The sequence below is a fragment of the Tachypleus tridentatus genome, chromosome 12, assembly GCF_004210375.1.
Source record: "Tachypleus tridentatus isolate NWPU-2018 chromosome 12, ASM421037v1, whole genome shotgun sequence".
NCBI classification, from domain to species: Eukaryota; Metazoa; Arthropoda; class Merostomata; order Xiphosura; family Limulidae; genus Tachypleus; species Tachypleus tridentatus.
In genome coordinates this window covers 27,524,109-27,540,054 of record NC_134836.1, presented here as the reverse complement: position 1 = coordinate 27,540,054, position 15,946 = coordinate 27,524,109, and the positions used below count along the sequence as shown (strand labels likewise).

The following is a 15,946-nucleotide window of genomic DNA, read 5'->3' as shown; positions in this document are numbered from 1 at the left end:
TGTTATATATTACTGCCTCTACTGTTATATTTTTTGTGTACCTTGGTTCTATTATCTAATTATTGATGTCATACTCCCTCCTCTGTTGTATCTTGTATGTTCTTCCTGTGTTGTGATATCTAATTATTGATGTCACATTATATTACTGCCTTTTGTTTGTTCCTGTGTTGTTATATCTAATTATTGACATCATGGTATATTACTCCCTCCTCTGTTGTATTTTGTATGTTCTTCCTTTCTCCTGTTATCTAATTATTGATGTTTACTGCCTTTTGTATGTTCCTGTGTTGTAATATCTAATTATTGATGTCATAGTATATTACTCCCTCTTCTGTTGTATTTTGTATGTTATTCCTGTGTTGTATTATGTAATTATTGATGCCATACTGTATTACTGCCTTTTATGTATTCCTGTGTTGTAATGTCTAATTATTGATGCTGTGGTATTAGTCTCCTCAGTTGTATCTAGTTGTTCCTGCATTTTGCTAAGAAATTATTATTGCCATAGTATCTTGTTGTCTCATCTGTTATATGTGCTAAAGATTGGTTTTACATAGTTTTGCAAGAAAAGGTTTGTTATATAAGATCTATTTAATGTACATACAACTACAGATTTTTGTGTACTAAATTCAAAACATATTAGAACACATTAAGTACAAGCTGAAAACTGAAGTTCTGTACTAAGTCAGCTATCACAGTTAAGCAGGGTCAGTGGTGAAGAATTTCACTTGTAGATTTATATGGAATTACATGTAGCTGGAAAAGAATAAACAAAAATTTATACCAAAGTGTCAAAATAATGTTAGTGAAAAATAAATTTCCACATTCATTATTTTTAACATTTGCAATTAGAAAGTGTTGGCAAATTTATTTCTTCAGAAAAACAAACAAATATGTATATAATTATAAAATAAATATCAAATTATAGGAAAATATTTTTATCTGAATTTTTAAGAACAGTTGACTTGTTTATTTCTTCTATCTTCTCTCATAATACAAAATATTTGGCAAATGTCTCTATGTACAACTTATATATTAAAACTAATAAAATAATTAATGTAAAAATTGGTCATCAATTATTACAGTGAAGACGAAGAAGAAACTGCAAAAGGTAAAATTAATCATTGTGTATCAAAGAAAATTCAAGAGACAAATCGATCATTTAACAAGCAAATACTCAAGGGAAAAAAATCATTTATAAGTGACACTGAAACTAGTAGTGAAATTAGTTGGCTTGGAGGAAAAAAGAGAAAAGTGAATGTTCCTAAAATAAAGCATACTTATGAAAAAAAGTAAGTGTTATACTATTTCTAGATTTTGAATTGGTTTTGTGTAACCAGGTAACTGGAAAATTACTTAATGCATTTTGTTACTTATAATTCTCAAACCTTAGCATATGTTAGTGGCATTAACTATGTATACATGAGAATCATAGGAAATCTATATTAGAGTATTTGAGATTTTGTGAACTAGAGCATCATTTATGCTATTTTTATGATAAGATTTATTTGTATATGTTAAGATTTAATTTTAAGGTTTATACAAAAAAACTGTTTTCTTAACAGAATGTTATACTTATCTGTAGAATGCATGTGAACATTCTCAAAATGTTTCAAGATTAAAAAGATTGTCATATGACAATGCAAATATATCATTCATGTGAAACCTGATGAAATTTGGTTGCTAATTAATACATTACATGAAATAACATTTAGTCCATTTGAAGTAAATTTTACCACTACGTTGATTGCATATTAGGTAGTTAACCTATAATTACAATGTGTCTTTTATTATGACATGACATATTGCACATGTTAGTTTTCAAACAACTTACGATAAACAAAATAGGGAATTATGTTATAAATCAACTTTTCTAGCTTGAATACCTGGAAAAGTAAAATTTAATTTAAAGGAAAAAAATATTCTTTTATTTGAAATGAAAACTACTTGAAAAAATTAAGTTGATAGTATGAAATTTTAAAAAGGTTTGAAAGAAAAATACTAAAGTTATTTAACTTGCAAATCTTAAATGTGACTTTGTGTGTTCAGTAAATTTTCCCTTTACAAAATGGAGCAAATAATGTTAGTTAAGAAGATAAAAAAAAAGGGTATAATATCTTTTCCTCCTTCAGCACTTACCAAGTTAAAGAATATATAGCAAACTTGAGCAATATACATTTTCTACTGTTCACATGATATATCATCAGAAAAGTGCTTAATACAATCACAGTTACTCATAAACTAAAATAAGAACTGTACTGAAGCTAGTTTATGTGGATGAAATTTCATGTTTTAATAAAATTAAAATTCCAGAAGAACAAGGTTTTTGATTGTGCTTTGGAATCCTAATGTGGATTTTTTAAAATGTATTTCATTTTCTTATTAAAGAATATCAAGTCAGAAATTTCTTATTTTCTGACACTAGAAAAATCATCTGGTGCATTATCATTAAACAGTTGTATTTTCCAACACAGAACTAACATCTGCTTACAGGGTTAGCTATTCTTATGAAGTGGGCCCAGCATGGCCAAGTGGTTAAGGCACTCGACTTGTAATTTGAGGGTTGCGGGTTTGGATCCCCATCGCACCAAACATGCTCTCCCTTTCAGCCGTGGGGGCATTATAAAGTGGCGGTCAATCCCACTATTCATTGGTAAGAGAGTAGCCCAAGAGTTGGCAGTGGGTGGTAATGACTAGTTGCCTTCCATTTAGTCTTACACTGCAAAAGTAGGGACAGTTAGTGCAGATAGCTCTTGAGTAGCTTTGCGTAAAGTTCAAATCAAACCAAACTAATTAAGTGCCGCTCTCTATATGCAAACGTTTTTCTTTACACCCTGTTAGAATTGAAATATTCCAATGCAAAAACATCATACATCACAAATTAACCAAAAGGAGGATGACATGCTTATGTGTGCACGTGACTACCTTCACACATTTCACTACCAAACTCTCACTTCTTGTTTTGCAATGCTTAAACTCAGATATCTTCCTTTTATTCCAGTACAGATTTGAAGTGATTTACCTTTGTTTAACTTACAGTATATTTCATTTACTTTCCAGTGATTTTTCATTTCCTTTAGAAAGCATTTATTTACCTGTATTTTGATGTCAAATCTTTTGCTAGTTTGAAGGTTTTCAAGCATGCATTCTAAGTTTATGTTGTTACTTTGAGTCTAGTTTCTCTCAAACCTTACTTCAGGCCACAGGTATAGGTGGCCTGTAAGGGGATATCTAGGCATTAATTTGTGAGGAGTGTGAACATTATGTAGACAGCCTTCGTTTTCCTTCCACTGCTCTTCTTCCTGTATCTTTCATTCCTTACCATGCTAATGAGGATTTTGATCATTTGTCACCCCTCTACCCAAAGATTGGTGTGCTTTCTCACATTCTGCCTGTTAATTCTCTTTTGCCTTTTTTGGATTATACAAACTTAGTTTTCCTCTGTCCCCTGATAACTGAGTTCATTTTGTGCATTTGCCTTACTTATGTGTGATATTATTCATTCCCAAATTTCTTGTACATTTTACAGGTGCCCCACATTCATGTCTTTGTTGTACTGTGCTCACTTTGTTGCAGTACCTATCCTCAATCTATCTCCTTTCAGGGCTCTTTACTGGATCTCAGAGAGGTTTTCTGTAGGCATCCTTTCTTTTGCCTTACTTTGATTTTGGCCTGTTTGTCATCTTCAGCTGCAAATATGGTTTCATTATTGTTAGATCCGTTTAGGATATGATGCCTTATTTAGACAGACACATTCTCCAAACTCCTTCTCTTTGGGTCCTTTATATGGCTTCATTTTTGACATTATTCTGGTATCTTTGGACTTGAAAATTGTTTTCATTCCAGAACACCCCACCCTTTCTTTTCTGATGGCCCATTTAATCCCTTTGGAACCAATTGTGGTGTTGATTCCTGTCTCACAAACCTCCCTTTCTCTGCCCTAGGACGTTCCTTCTTCCCTGTGATGCTGCAGCTTATTTTTCCCAACAATGCATGCTATGTCATCAACAGTTTTTGGTGACTACCCATGGATTTGGAACCAGTGAGAGGTCACCTGACAGCCTCTGTTCGTCACTGGAGCTTGTTCTATCTTATGTTTGTGTTCACAGACTATGGTCAGAGGATCTCATCATCATTTCTTTCTCCTCTTTCCTTATCCATAATGCCTGTTATCTTCCTATTCCTTGAGATTCCCGGTCATGCCATCATCTTTCCAAGGTGGTTGTACCTTGCCTCATGTTCAAAGCTATTGAACTTGCCTCACACAACTCAGAGAGGTTTTTCACCAGCCTGTTTGTGGCCCTCAAATTGGCCAGGTTTTGGGGTCTGGTCATTGACTTATCCTGTCTTACTCCATATGTACACACTGCCTAGTTTATCATGAAGTTCTATCTTACTTTTGCTAAGCCTTTTCTATGGGTCTTAGACTGATGCAATTGGATATATCTCACACTCAACAAGAGATTCATATATTGAAATGTTCTCATCCTTAATTTCAGTTTGTCCATTGTGGAGTGGTGTACTGATTTTGCACTCTCCCTTGCAGACTGGTTTAACTCCTAATCTTTTGTCAAATTCTGCAAGTCTTCACTCTCCATCTTCATACCCAGGGGTTGCACTTTCTGTTCTACATGGATAACTCACTTCTTCTTGCTCATTCTGAACAGAAATCAGTCTATCACAATCATTAGTTCCTTCTTGAAGCTATTCTAATGGGCTAGATAATCTACTTGACTCAGTTCTTTCCTTCTCTTACATGGTTTCTTGTTTGCTTGAGTGTTTTCTTCAACACCTGTCTCAGTCGGCCCCAACCTTATCCTCTTCAGCTTTCCTCTAGAGCACAGGCTGTTTGCAACATCCTAATTGCTCCCTCACTTTCTACTTATGAAGTTCTATCATTCTTGGGAATGTGGTGTTTGCAGTTTCTTTGCTTGCCCCAGTCATGGTTGTTCCCCCTCCCTCTTCCCATATTCACCGACTTCCTTTGTTGACTACAGTCACTAGTTCTGCTTCCCACACATAACATCCTCCATCTTCTTAGCTGGCTTTTGTCTAGTCCCTGGCAGGGAGGAACAGTTTTTCACATTGGGTGTTGTTTCCTTTAGCTTATAGCTCATTTTCTTGTAACATTATTAACACAGGGTTTTTCCTTCCCCTGTCATTACTTATATATTCCAGTCTTTCCAGATATATCTGTCACCTTTGTGTCTGATACTTCTATATAGGAACTTACTGTTGTACTCCATTCCATTACTTTACCTCTGTTTGAGCCCTTTGCCTCATATATTTTATTTCACTTATCCCTTAAAGGATATTTCCTATTCCTCTTCACCTGTAGGTGGTGTCAGTCACATGTTTTTGCTATATCCTTCCCTTGCATGCTGTGTACCCTACATATCTTCTTTCTACAGATTGTTCCTTTCTTCAGTCGACCTTGATGACTAGTGAGAGTAACTCCTCCACTTTATCCATCTTTCTTCTTGCTCTTTCTTATTTTACCCTCGTTTTGATCCAGATAGAGTTTTATCCCAGGTGCATTCTCTTTGTTATTATATTGCCCATGCAGTTTCCTTCAAAGATTTCTGTTCTTAGTTATTTATTATTGGGCTGTATTCTTCCTCTCAGGATCTTTCTGTCTTAATCCTTCACAGTTGGATTCATCATTTTCTCATGTTGGCTTATTTCTGTTGTTCCCTTCCCATCTTTCATTCTTTCATTTTGTCTCATGTACCAATTTCTTCACCGTTTGCCTTGCTTCTCATCTTGGTTAGCCTTTGGAGGAGATTCTGCAATGGGCAAGATGATCACCATGCCAAAGTTCATCCTCCATTATATCCATTATGTCATGGTTTCTGCATCCTCAGAATGTCACCTACCACCTGTGTCTATGCTTAACATCATGTGGTTATGACACTGGGTAAGTCTTTATTCTTGCTTTCTTTTCTTGAAGGAACCCTGCTTCAACTTCATTTTTTGTATCCCACTCTCTGGTGATTTTTCCTGGCCATGTATTACTTCACAGCAAAATCTGTGCTGTATGCCATGTTCAATGCATGGTCACCATAGAGATTGGATGTTCCACAAAATCTCTGGAAGGTTTTATACCTTGCAGTGAGTGCTTCATAGACATGGACATTTCAAATTGTACCACCCCTAGACAGCATGAATAAAGTAGAAAGGAATTGCTGCCCATCCCTGTCATTTCTTGAGTGATGAACTTGGTATAGTCTGCTTTTCAAAAAAAGATTTTGTGATCACCCATTGTACTTTCTCTGGTTTCAAAAGTCCTCTAGACTCCCCAGTGCATTGTTATCCCCTTTCCTCAAATGGAGTATGGGAATTTTTGTCACATTCCAGTTCCAAGTGATTAGGGTGGTGGACCTAGAGGCTTTCTCTTAAATGATGGCCACTAAAAGAGTTAGCTTTTCCCCATTCATTTGAGAGTAGGACAATTATGTTCTGCTGGTGTAGATGGAGCTAACCTACACTGGTGTTGATCCATCCCATTAATGGTGGATATGGCCTCCTGATTCTGTTTGTTTTCTCTGGGGTTGGTTGGTTCATCTCTAAACTGGATGATGTGACCTTCATACACTGTTCACTCACGCATACTCTTACATGTTGCATAATGCCTGGAGTTGAGCTGTTACACATACAGTTGATGCCTTTGATTGAGTGTCTCATCATACCCTTGCTGGCTGTCAGTTCCCCATTGAAAAGGTTTTGGATTAGAGTCAACTAATTAACATAAATCCTCACACAAGTTGAATCTATCTTCTCAGTGCTGGATGACCAATCCCAAGTTGCTGCACAGTGTTGATTCTTGTGTAGGTCTTAATCCTCAATTATTGCAATGTAGGTGAAGATCATATGATCTACATTCTACCCTCACAGGATGTCATTTGGCAATATAGGAGGTTTTGTATGCAGTTGACCTATCAATTGAGTATGATCTGACACATCCTAGCCACTCAAAACCTCACATTTTCTGCCCCCCCCTTTTAATTAGTGATGCATATAGAGAGTAGCAATGAACAAAATAGCTACTCTCAAGAGAGTTGGTAAGTACCTATTGGAAATACATTTTTAGCATTGGAAAATTATAACTTTTAGAATATTCAAAAAATTTTTAGAAAAATAAATGGCCTGGTTTGGTTAATAGTCTATAAAAACTGCAAATTGTTGTCATGTAATCAACAAGTAGTCAAGTTTTGATAAAGATGGGTAATTTACAAGACTATTAAGAAAGAAAAGTAAAATAAGTTTTTACCATTGTTTCTCAACTACAGGCCTGACAAGCATCTAGCCAATCTGTGGAATTTTACAAAAAAACATAAGATGTCAGAATATTCATATGTCAATCATAATGAATTTTCATTATATTTGCATTATAGTAGTCTCTGACAATTCTGAGGAAGTGAGCTAGTCCCTAGTCTTGAAGAGTTTGAGAAATGCTGGTGCATACAATTCCTCTAAAAAAATGTAGGAAGAAACATTTTATGAGATATTTGTCTTTCTTTTATAAGCATTTCAGTTGATAATATGAATTTGAGAGAATGAAAATATGTACTTGTTGGAAAGAAGATTTAGCGCACACACACACACACACACACACACACACATGTATTGAATTTCACTGCACCAGTTTTATTTAGTGCAAACTCATTTGAAGAAGAAATGTTCAGGACTCTTTAATGGCTGTAAACTGAATTAAACAAAGATTGAGTTTTGGTTTATGTGCAGCTGAGCAGGTTCTAGTAGGTAAATGGGAAATTGACAAATGTTTCAGTGTTACTTTATATTTTTTTGTTTCTGTAAGATTAACCTAAAAATATTCCAGGAATAGATTTGAAATCAGGTGGTTCTACTGAAAGAACAAAGATGATGAGTTTTTGAAATGTTAAAACTTTTAAACTTCCTTTTTAGAAATGTGAAAGCAAAAACGACAATGAAGATATATTCAAGTACTATTATTGAAAACAGTCAGAATAAAGAAGCCAAAGGAAATTCACATTTTGGTTTGGTAAGCTTCGTATGCCAGTGTATGTTGTAAAAAAGAAAGTTGATAAAATGTCTGCTAAATCCATGCAATTTCTCACTTGCTCGTTGAAAGAAAAATTGAAATTGGGAAATATGATTATTTTAAGCATGAAAAAAAAATCAGATTATAATTGGTAGTTATTTATACTATACTGACTGTAAGCAAAAACAACATATTTTTATGCTCTTAGTACTGTAAGCTGTATATACATGTACATATGTATATATAGTACATTTAAATTGATATTAGACATATGCAAGATCAAAGTTAGGAATGATGTTAAACATTTAACAAATTTTAATTTGAAGTACAAAAATAATCCTGTTTAGGATTGCTTTGGGAATGAGGGCCAAATAGATTAGCTGATACTGATATCAAGTGATCACATCCTAGGAATAGTGACACTGAAATATTTGTTTTGCCAAGTAACTGATTTTTTATGTTGACTTTTCAAATACATCCATTCAAATGCTGTGCAGCTTGACATCCAACTTTCCCATATTCCAACCACTGCAGGGTTCAAAATTTTCTATTTAAAGCCGGACATTTAAAAGTCAAGTTTGACTGGCACTTTCCCATCTATCACCGGACATTGTGACCGGTGGTCATATTTCTAACATCGGTCACAAATACATCGTCCCCTCAAAAATAAGTGAGGCAAAAGCTGTGTATGCACAGCCCAAAGATGTTGCTTAAAAGTATATTCTATAATGAGTGGAAAATAACTTGCAAAATTTAAGATTTAATTTAAGACAAAAAATAAAGCAAATTTAAAAAAAAACTGTCATGAACACTCACAAAATGCTCTTTTTAGGTCGCCTTGTCTGTGCCATCCCGGATAGTTACGTGACTGCCAAACATTCACGACGATCTGACCATGGCGTCTGATAGTAAAAATACGGGAAAGTCTCACAATCTATTTCAGTTTGGCTTCACAAGCAAGACTAATAAATCAGAAGACAATATTATAGAACCCCAAGTGAAAAAACCCAAGCATGTTGACCCAAGCATAAGTGTTAAAGCAAAAACTGTTACTGCTAGTACTGGCACTAAGCCTACTCGTCGTTTCCAGGATTAATGAAATAGAGGCCGACCATGGCTGGAGTATAATAACGCTACCAGACTGATATTTTGCTCAATATGTCAGGAATATGACCAAAGTAGTGGAAGGCAGAAGAACACCTTCATAACAGGATCTTCCAACCTGAGAGCAAGTGCTGTTAAGGAGCATAAAAACAGTCATGCCCACAGTCTAAGTTTTCAAGCTAAGACAGCAAAAGAAACACCTGATTTAACTCCCATGATGAAAGAATTGAGCAAACTTAACCAGACTGAGAAAGATCATTTGCTTGTGCTGTTCAGGATTGCCCTTTATATGGCTTTGAATGCCAAACTATTCAGCGATTTTCAAGAGCTTCTGTTGCTGCAGGAGCACAACTTTGGTGTGAACTTAACAGAACATTATGCCAATGACAAACAAGCAGTTTTCTTTACGAAATATATTGCAGAAACAATTAGAATTAATGTCGAATCTCGTCTGCACACCATTATTCTTTGGCATTATGACTGACAGCTCAACAGACACTGCCAACATTGAGCATGAGATAGTCTATGTAAGATACTTGTACAGTAACCCACTTCAGTTGAGAAGGCTAATTCTGAACACTTGCTACAGGCACTTAATTCAAGTAAAGGTTTCTTAATTACCTGGGATGAGAATTTTCTGGATTTATCCTGAATTCCTAATTAAGAAAAATTAAAATGGACAATATTTCATGTGCATTTGTGTTTTAGTTCAGGTTTACATAGTCATTCCATTATTAATATACATCAGTGAAAACTCAAGCACAACTAGTGTAATAGATAATTGAGCAATTGAATTTTCTAAAGTACAAATTTACATTTTGTTGTGTGTGTTTTTTTTTACAGAAAGTAACTAATATTGGGTACTACTTTTTGTACTTGCAGCATTGTCCATATATGGCAAGTTTCCCGACTGGCTTGAATGAATTGTATGCCTGACAGCTGATGGGGCAGCTGTTAATTTTGGCACAAATAAAGGATTTGTCAACAGATTGAAGGTGCAAAAACCTTATTTGATAGGGATCCACTGTGTTAGTCACAGATTGGAACTTGCAATTAAGAAAACAATCAAGGACATCCCTTACCTTGATAGTATCCTAACCTTTTTAGAAAACCTATGGAAGTTTTATGACAATTTGCCACAGAACTGGGCTGGCCTCAAAGAAGCTGGTAAAGCCAACAACATTGTTGTTAGAAAGCCAACAAAAGGTGGGGGGCCTACAAAGATCGTGCTCTGGAGTCAGTTTCTCATAACTGGCCAGCTTTAGTGGAGCATTTGTATCAAGTAAAGCTGCATGACAAAGGGGAACATGGACAGAAAGCTGCAGGATTATACAGTACTTTGACAAGCCTTAAATTCATCCTATACATGGGCATACTCTTGGCAGTTCTGCCTGTTTTGACATCTCTTAGTCTCAAAATGCAAGACAATTTTGCTACTGTGAACATTGTTTCTGACAAACACGCTGTTTGCAAAGAGAAGCTGCACAATCTGAATCATGTTGAGAGATCCCAGAAAATTGTTAAAGAGCTCACAACATGTAAACAAACTGGCAAGTGGTTACTTATAGGAAAGGTGATTGCTATTAGTGGTCAGACAAGGGCCAGAGGCTCAAAAATGCCACAAAAGAGACAATTGCTCAATCTGTGGTTGAAGAAACTGCCATCTTCATAGGTAAAATTGTCACATATCTGAATGAGAGATTTAAAGAATTTGATAAGGATTTTATTGGTGCCTTTCAAATCTTTGAACCAAGCAACTGGCCTAAAAGCAAGGAAGCATTTTCATCTTATGGCCATAATGAGCTCCAGACACTATTGGACCACTTTGATGCTCTGCTGGAAGCTAAGGGTTTCAACATTGCAGCTGATATTTGACAAGCTTACTTACATGAGACACTGCTCAAAGCCACAAGATTTGCCAAATCAGATGAGTCTCTGGCTAGTAGTGCAAGTGGATTGTGGGCTCACATGTTAAATCAAATTACTGTTGAGAATGGTAAACCTTTCCCTGGATCAACAGTGTTGGCCTTGGTATGCCCATGCAGGTGATTTCCGTGTCATCTGCTGAACCAGAACATGGATTTTCCCAGATAGCAGTTATTAAGGATGACTGGCAGTCCAAACTAATGAATGATTCTCTTAATGACTTGATGACAATAAAATTAGCTAAGAATAAGACCTGTGATCTTGCAAGCACAGAATTACTGTGCAAGTCTGTAGAATCCTGGTGAAAGGACAGTAAAAAAACCAGACGATTTGCGAGTCCACGGGGAACTCACACACACAGAGACAATAGAGATACTGAGTCTACATCAGCTGATGTCTTACTGCTGGATGACTAAATCTACCAGTTTGATTGATGTGTCATCTTTAATGGATACAAGGCTTGTTGCCACTTGCTTTGAAATAATGTTTCAATGCCATAAATAAAATGATTCTGTTTTATATAATAATTGTCTCTACTTGATTTCTTGCTTCCAGTAATGTCCAGTGACGATTTTGAGGTGTCCTGCTAAAATTTCACATGTTTGGCAAGTTTCACTGTCCAGCAGGACACGTGTCCTGCTGAAAATTTAAAATATTTCTACCCCTGTGCTGACTTGAGTATGGAGTAACTGTTCTTATAAATTATTAAAACACAAAATATACTGCTGTAGCTATAGTTTATTCCAATACATTACTTCTCTTTACTCACAAGATCAGCTGTTCTCACTCCTTGCTGTCCCCTACATATGAACTTTCTTTCAAAGCATGTCATAAGCCTTCTTCCCCTTCCTTTTGAAATCAAGTGATTCTAACATATCTCATGTAAATTGTAATGCATTATCTCACCGCTAATAGGAGCATAGTGCACTCGTGTGACTCATGTTTTGTTCCTCCACTGAACTGTCACTTCTTGTTTGGCAGAATTGGAATTCAAATGTACTCTTTTGTTTATTACTGCATGTTCAACTTCTTTTTTCTCACAAAGTGATTATTTTTCAACTTAATTTGATTTATCAGTTAATTCAAGTCACTTTATTTTTGCACTTGAGTTTGGCTATATCTTTTTTGTGCAATGCATTCTGAAATTAGTTTAACAATTTTGGGAATTACAACAACATCCAGTGTTTTTCTCAGGCCTCAGGTGCAAGCAACTCAGTGATGTATCTGTTTCTACATTAAAGATTACACGGTCCAACCTTTATCCATGGATATTGCGAAGGCTCTTTGACTTACTCTTATCTTAACATGCTAGGTTTATAAGTTGAACTGCAATAGAACAAATCTATGACTAATGACTTGAGCTGATCTGGTCTTTCCTAAAAGAGCAAAGGAAGTACTCATTAGGTAGAGAAATGATTGCTAGTTATTAAACACACAACATTTTTGGATAGCAATTCTATGTTTCTACAGGGAGTCTATGTAGTTGTCTGATTTTTTCATGCTTAGTAAAATACTGAATGACCTTCTCATACACACTCATTAGATGAGACCAGTTTTAAACCTATTTATATCAATAAGATTGCATGAAATTTTTGTTGTACTGGAACAGTAAATTGGGACAAACAACTTTTTTTTTCAGATTATACACAGAAATACAATGAAAGTTTGTTGTTCAGTATATTTATATCCAGATTATTTTGTAACTTAAAATTCCGGTATCTTCAAATACAAATAGTAATTGTAATTTAGTGGTATTGTTGTGGCTTTGTTTAATTTATTTCTCACTGGCCTAGCATAAGTTATTAGCCACCTGTAATGTGATTTGCATTTAAAATACTGTACTTAAAAATGTTTTTCTAGTGTTTAAGTTTTTGCACCATTTAGTATTGTTTTAGATGATATAAAAATATTTTATAACATTAAAAGATATCAATTTTTTTTTGTAAGATGCCATGAGGGAAATACTTTCTAAATCTGTATATTTCATTTTTTTTATACAAGTACAATATTAGTAGTGGTTCAGGCCAGTTGATGTGGTCTCATTTCTTATTAAAGATAAACTGTAACTGTGTATATTAGCATAAAATGAGTTTAAAATATATTATTTTCTAACATTTTTGGATAGCAGTAAAATTTAAATGTTATTCTGTAATGAAACATCTGAAAACTGACTTTTGTGTATTGTTATTGCTAGGAAGGAAGAATGTATCCACCTCTGAAATTTTCTAAGGCTGCAAATATGTACAACATCACAAGTTCATTAGTAGAACCAGAAGATCTAGAAGTGATCTGGCCTTCTCAAAAAGAGCAAAGGAAATATTCATTAGGTAGAGAAATGGATAGAAAATCAAGAAAACTAATCAACAGAAAGTCTTCTGGTACTGATTGGTCTGATATTGAAAACTTTGAAGCAACAGAGGAACCTTCGTCTGTTTCTGAGACAAAAATGAAACTTTCAAGGTCTAATTCTAAAATTAAAAATGCACAACAAAAATTAACACAATTAGTATCTGAAACATTTCATAATAATGCTGGTATTAATGTATCAGATATTAAATCTGTAAATATGGTATCCAATTCTGACGAATTGAGCACAAAGAAGGATTCAACTGTTCTTTCTAATTCACTGGAAGAAACCAGAAGAAATCTTATTTGTGGAAAAGAGACAGACATTGCTCATAGAAAAAACAAGTGCAAAGACCTTTATGGATTAGCTATTGAAGATCTGTCTGGCAAAATGAAACAGAAAGCAAGGTTTGTAACTGAGCCTGAATCTGTAAATCTAGGAAGAGAAAATAGAGAATCATTGAACTTTAATAACAAAAGTGCAGCGGATCTCATTGTAAACAAAAGTAAGCAAAAATTTAATTCAATCTGTATTCAAGAAGAAGAATATTACAAACAGCATGGAATATATAATAACACTACATTAGAGAAAAACTGCAATGTGAGACATGATGCATCTCACATAAGATATCCTAATCATTCATCCAGTTCCAATGAACCAGTTAGTCTTGCTTCCTTCAAACAATCATTGAGTGAAGAGCTTCAGAAAAAATCTTGGATACTGTTGCAGAAGTTGGTTTTGTTAGAACAACTGAGGAGCAACCCTTTTAAATGGAGAGAATCATTATCTGATCTAGATTCTCCAGACATCGTCCCACCAAACAATTCTCCAGAGACAGACTTTATATCAAGTCCTGTGGACAGAAGTGAGAGGTTCAATCTCAATACTACATGGGCAAACTTAGAGCATAAGAAATATTTAATGATAACAAAACCAGGTCTTTATACTCCAACACAAGAGGTTTGTATATCTAATTTTGTCATAGTTATATATTTATATTGTAGAAAAGTATTGAAATAGTCTCTTGTTGCACGCATATGTGTGTACTAAAGTAAAATGTAATGAGTAATAGGTTGTTAGCCATGACATATATTTTATTCATTTTCAGTTCTGTATATAACACTGCATTTGTATTATAAGCAAACATGAAACAAAGTTTAGGCCATACATTCCAAACTCTCTCTGATGTTTTCAGTGCCAGAAATTTAGACATTGTATGACCTCTTGTGGATCTTTAATGTGTGCTCATTATGGTGGAAAAACCCACGACACTTACGAATGCAAACTTGAACCATACTGTGTCAACTGTAGTGGTTCACACCCCTCATACTTGCATTCTTGCCCTAAGTGACTGAAAGAGAAAGAGGTACAATGTTTGAAAGCTGTAAATAATATCTCTTACCTAGAGGCTTAGAGATTATTGTCCCCTACTCCTTCTCAGACATATACTGCTGCATTCTATTCCACTGCTACAATGAGAGTACAGACAGTTATTTTCAAATCACCTCAAGAGTCTTTTTCCCCTTCATGATTAAGAGAGAAGATGAGTCATCATCTACTCCCATCTCTGTCCCTACCACTTCTTCCAGTGGCTCCCTGGATCCACTTCCTTTGGCCTCTGGTTCTGGAGTCTCCTTAGGTTCTCTTCTTCTCTGGCCTTGAGATGCAAAATAATTATTTGTTCACTCCTTCAGTCAATGGAATCTTCTTTTAATGACAGAGACCTGCCTACTCGACCAAGGGCAGGATACATGAGGTCAATTGACCTCCTTCCAATAAAGAGAAGAGATGTGGTTGTAAACAGAAAGGCTTTCTGCCCACTTCTCCTCCATGTAATTAAAAATGGCCACATTGATGCAGTAGAACTGTCAAGGTGTCCATTCTAATTTAGATTGCATCAAGGCACTGATTGATTCCTATCATCCTGTGTGTCTTTCCTAAGAGGAAACATTTCTGAAACCTGTGGACACTCACCTATCAGCATTTTTCTTTGTACAGAAATGACAGGCAGTGTGATTGACAAGTGCTTGAAGGGATGGTAATGCTGGTTTATCAGTATATGCTCATCCTGTCTTTGCCACTCAACACACCCTTAGAGGCCATAGCCATCCATATTTCTTTGGGTCGTAACATGACTGTTTGTTCTTTCTACCTGTGTCCTGGAGAAACCTATAATCAATCAGATCTTGATATTCTCATTGAAAAGTTGCCATCTCTCTTTTTAATCATGGGGGACTTTAATGGACATAATCCCTTCTGGGGAAGTGCTGATATTGGTGTGAGTGGTCACTCTGTAGAGCATATGCACTTGGATCACAACCTTTCTCTCTTCAGTACCAGTGTTTATACTTATTTTCATGTACCTAGTAAGTTTTTTACTGCTATTGATCTCTTGGTCTGCTCCCCTTCATTATTCTACCACTTTTCATGGAAGGTTGACAGTGATAATTTTCCTATCATTTTGAGAGAGACTGTGTATGGTTGATGCCACCTGATCCATGTGCCCCAGTGGGAAGCTGGACCAAGCCAACTGGCCCTCTTTCAAT

The 15,946-nt window shown here is 35.4% G+C and overlaps 1 protein-coding gene across 4 annotated transcripts in view; it reads left to right on the top strand.

Moving 5' to 3' along the window:
- The window catches only part of LOC143235409 (uncharacterized), a 68,249-nt gene that overhangs the window by 27,118 nt on the left and 25,185 nt on the right, over positions 1-15,946 (top strand). For 3 of the 4 annotated variants that reach the window (XM_076473546.1, XM_076473544.1, XM_076473542.1), the window contains exons 9-11: positions 1,086-1,292; positions 7,927-8,023; positions 13,248-14,360. In XM_076473546.1, the coding sequence (XP_076329661.1) occupies positions 1,086-1,292; positions 7,927-8,023; positions 13,248-14,360 (1,417 nt within the window). The remainder of the gene's footprint in view (positions 1-1,085; positions 1,293-7,926; positions 8,024-13,247; positions 14,361-15,946) is intronic. The other variant, XM_076473545.1, reaches the window with a different exon arrangement.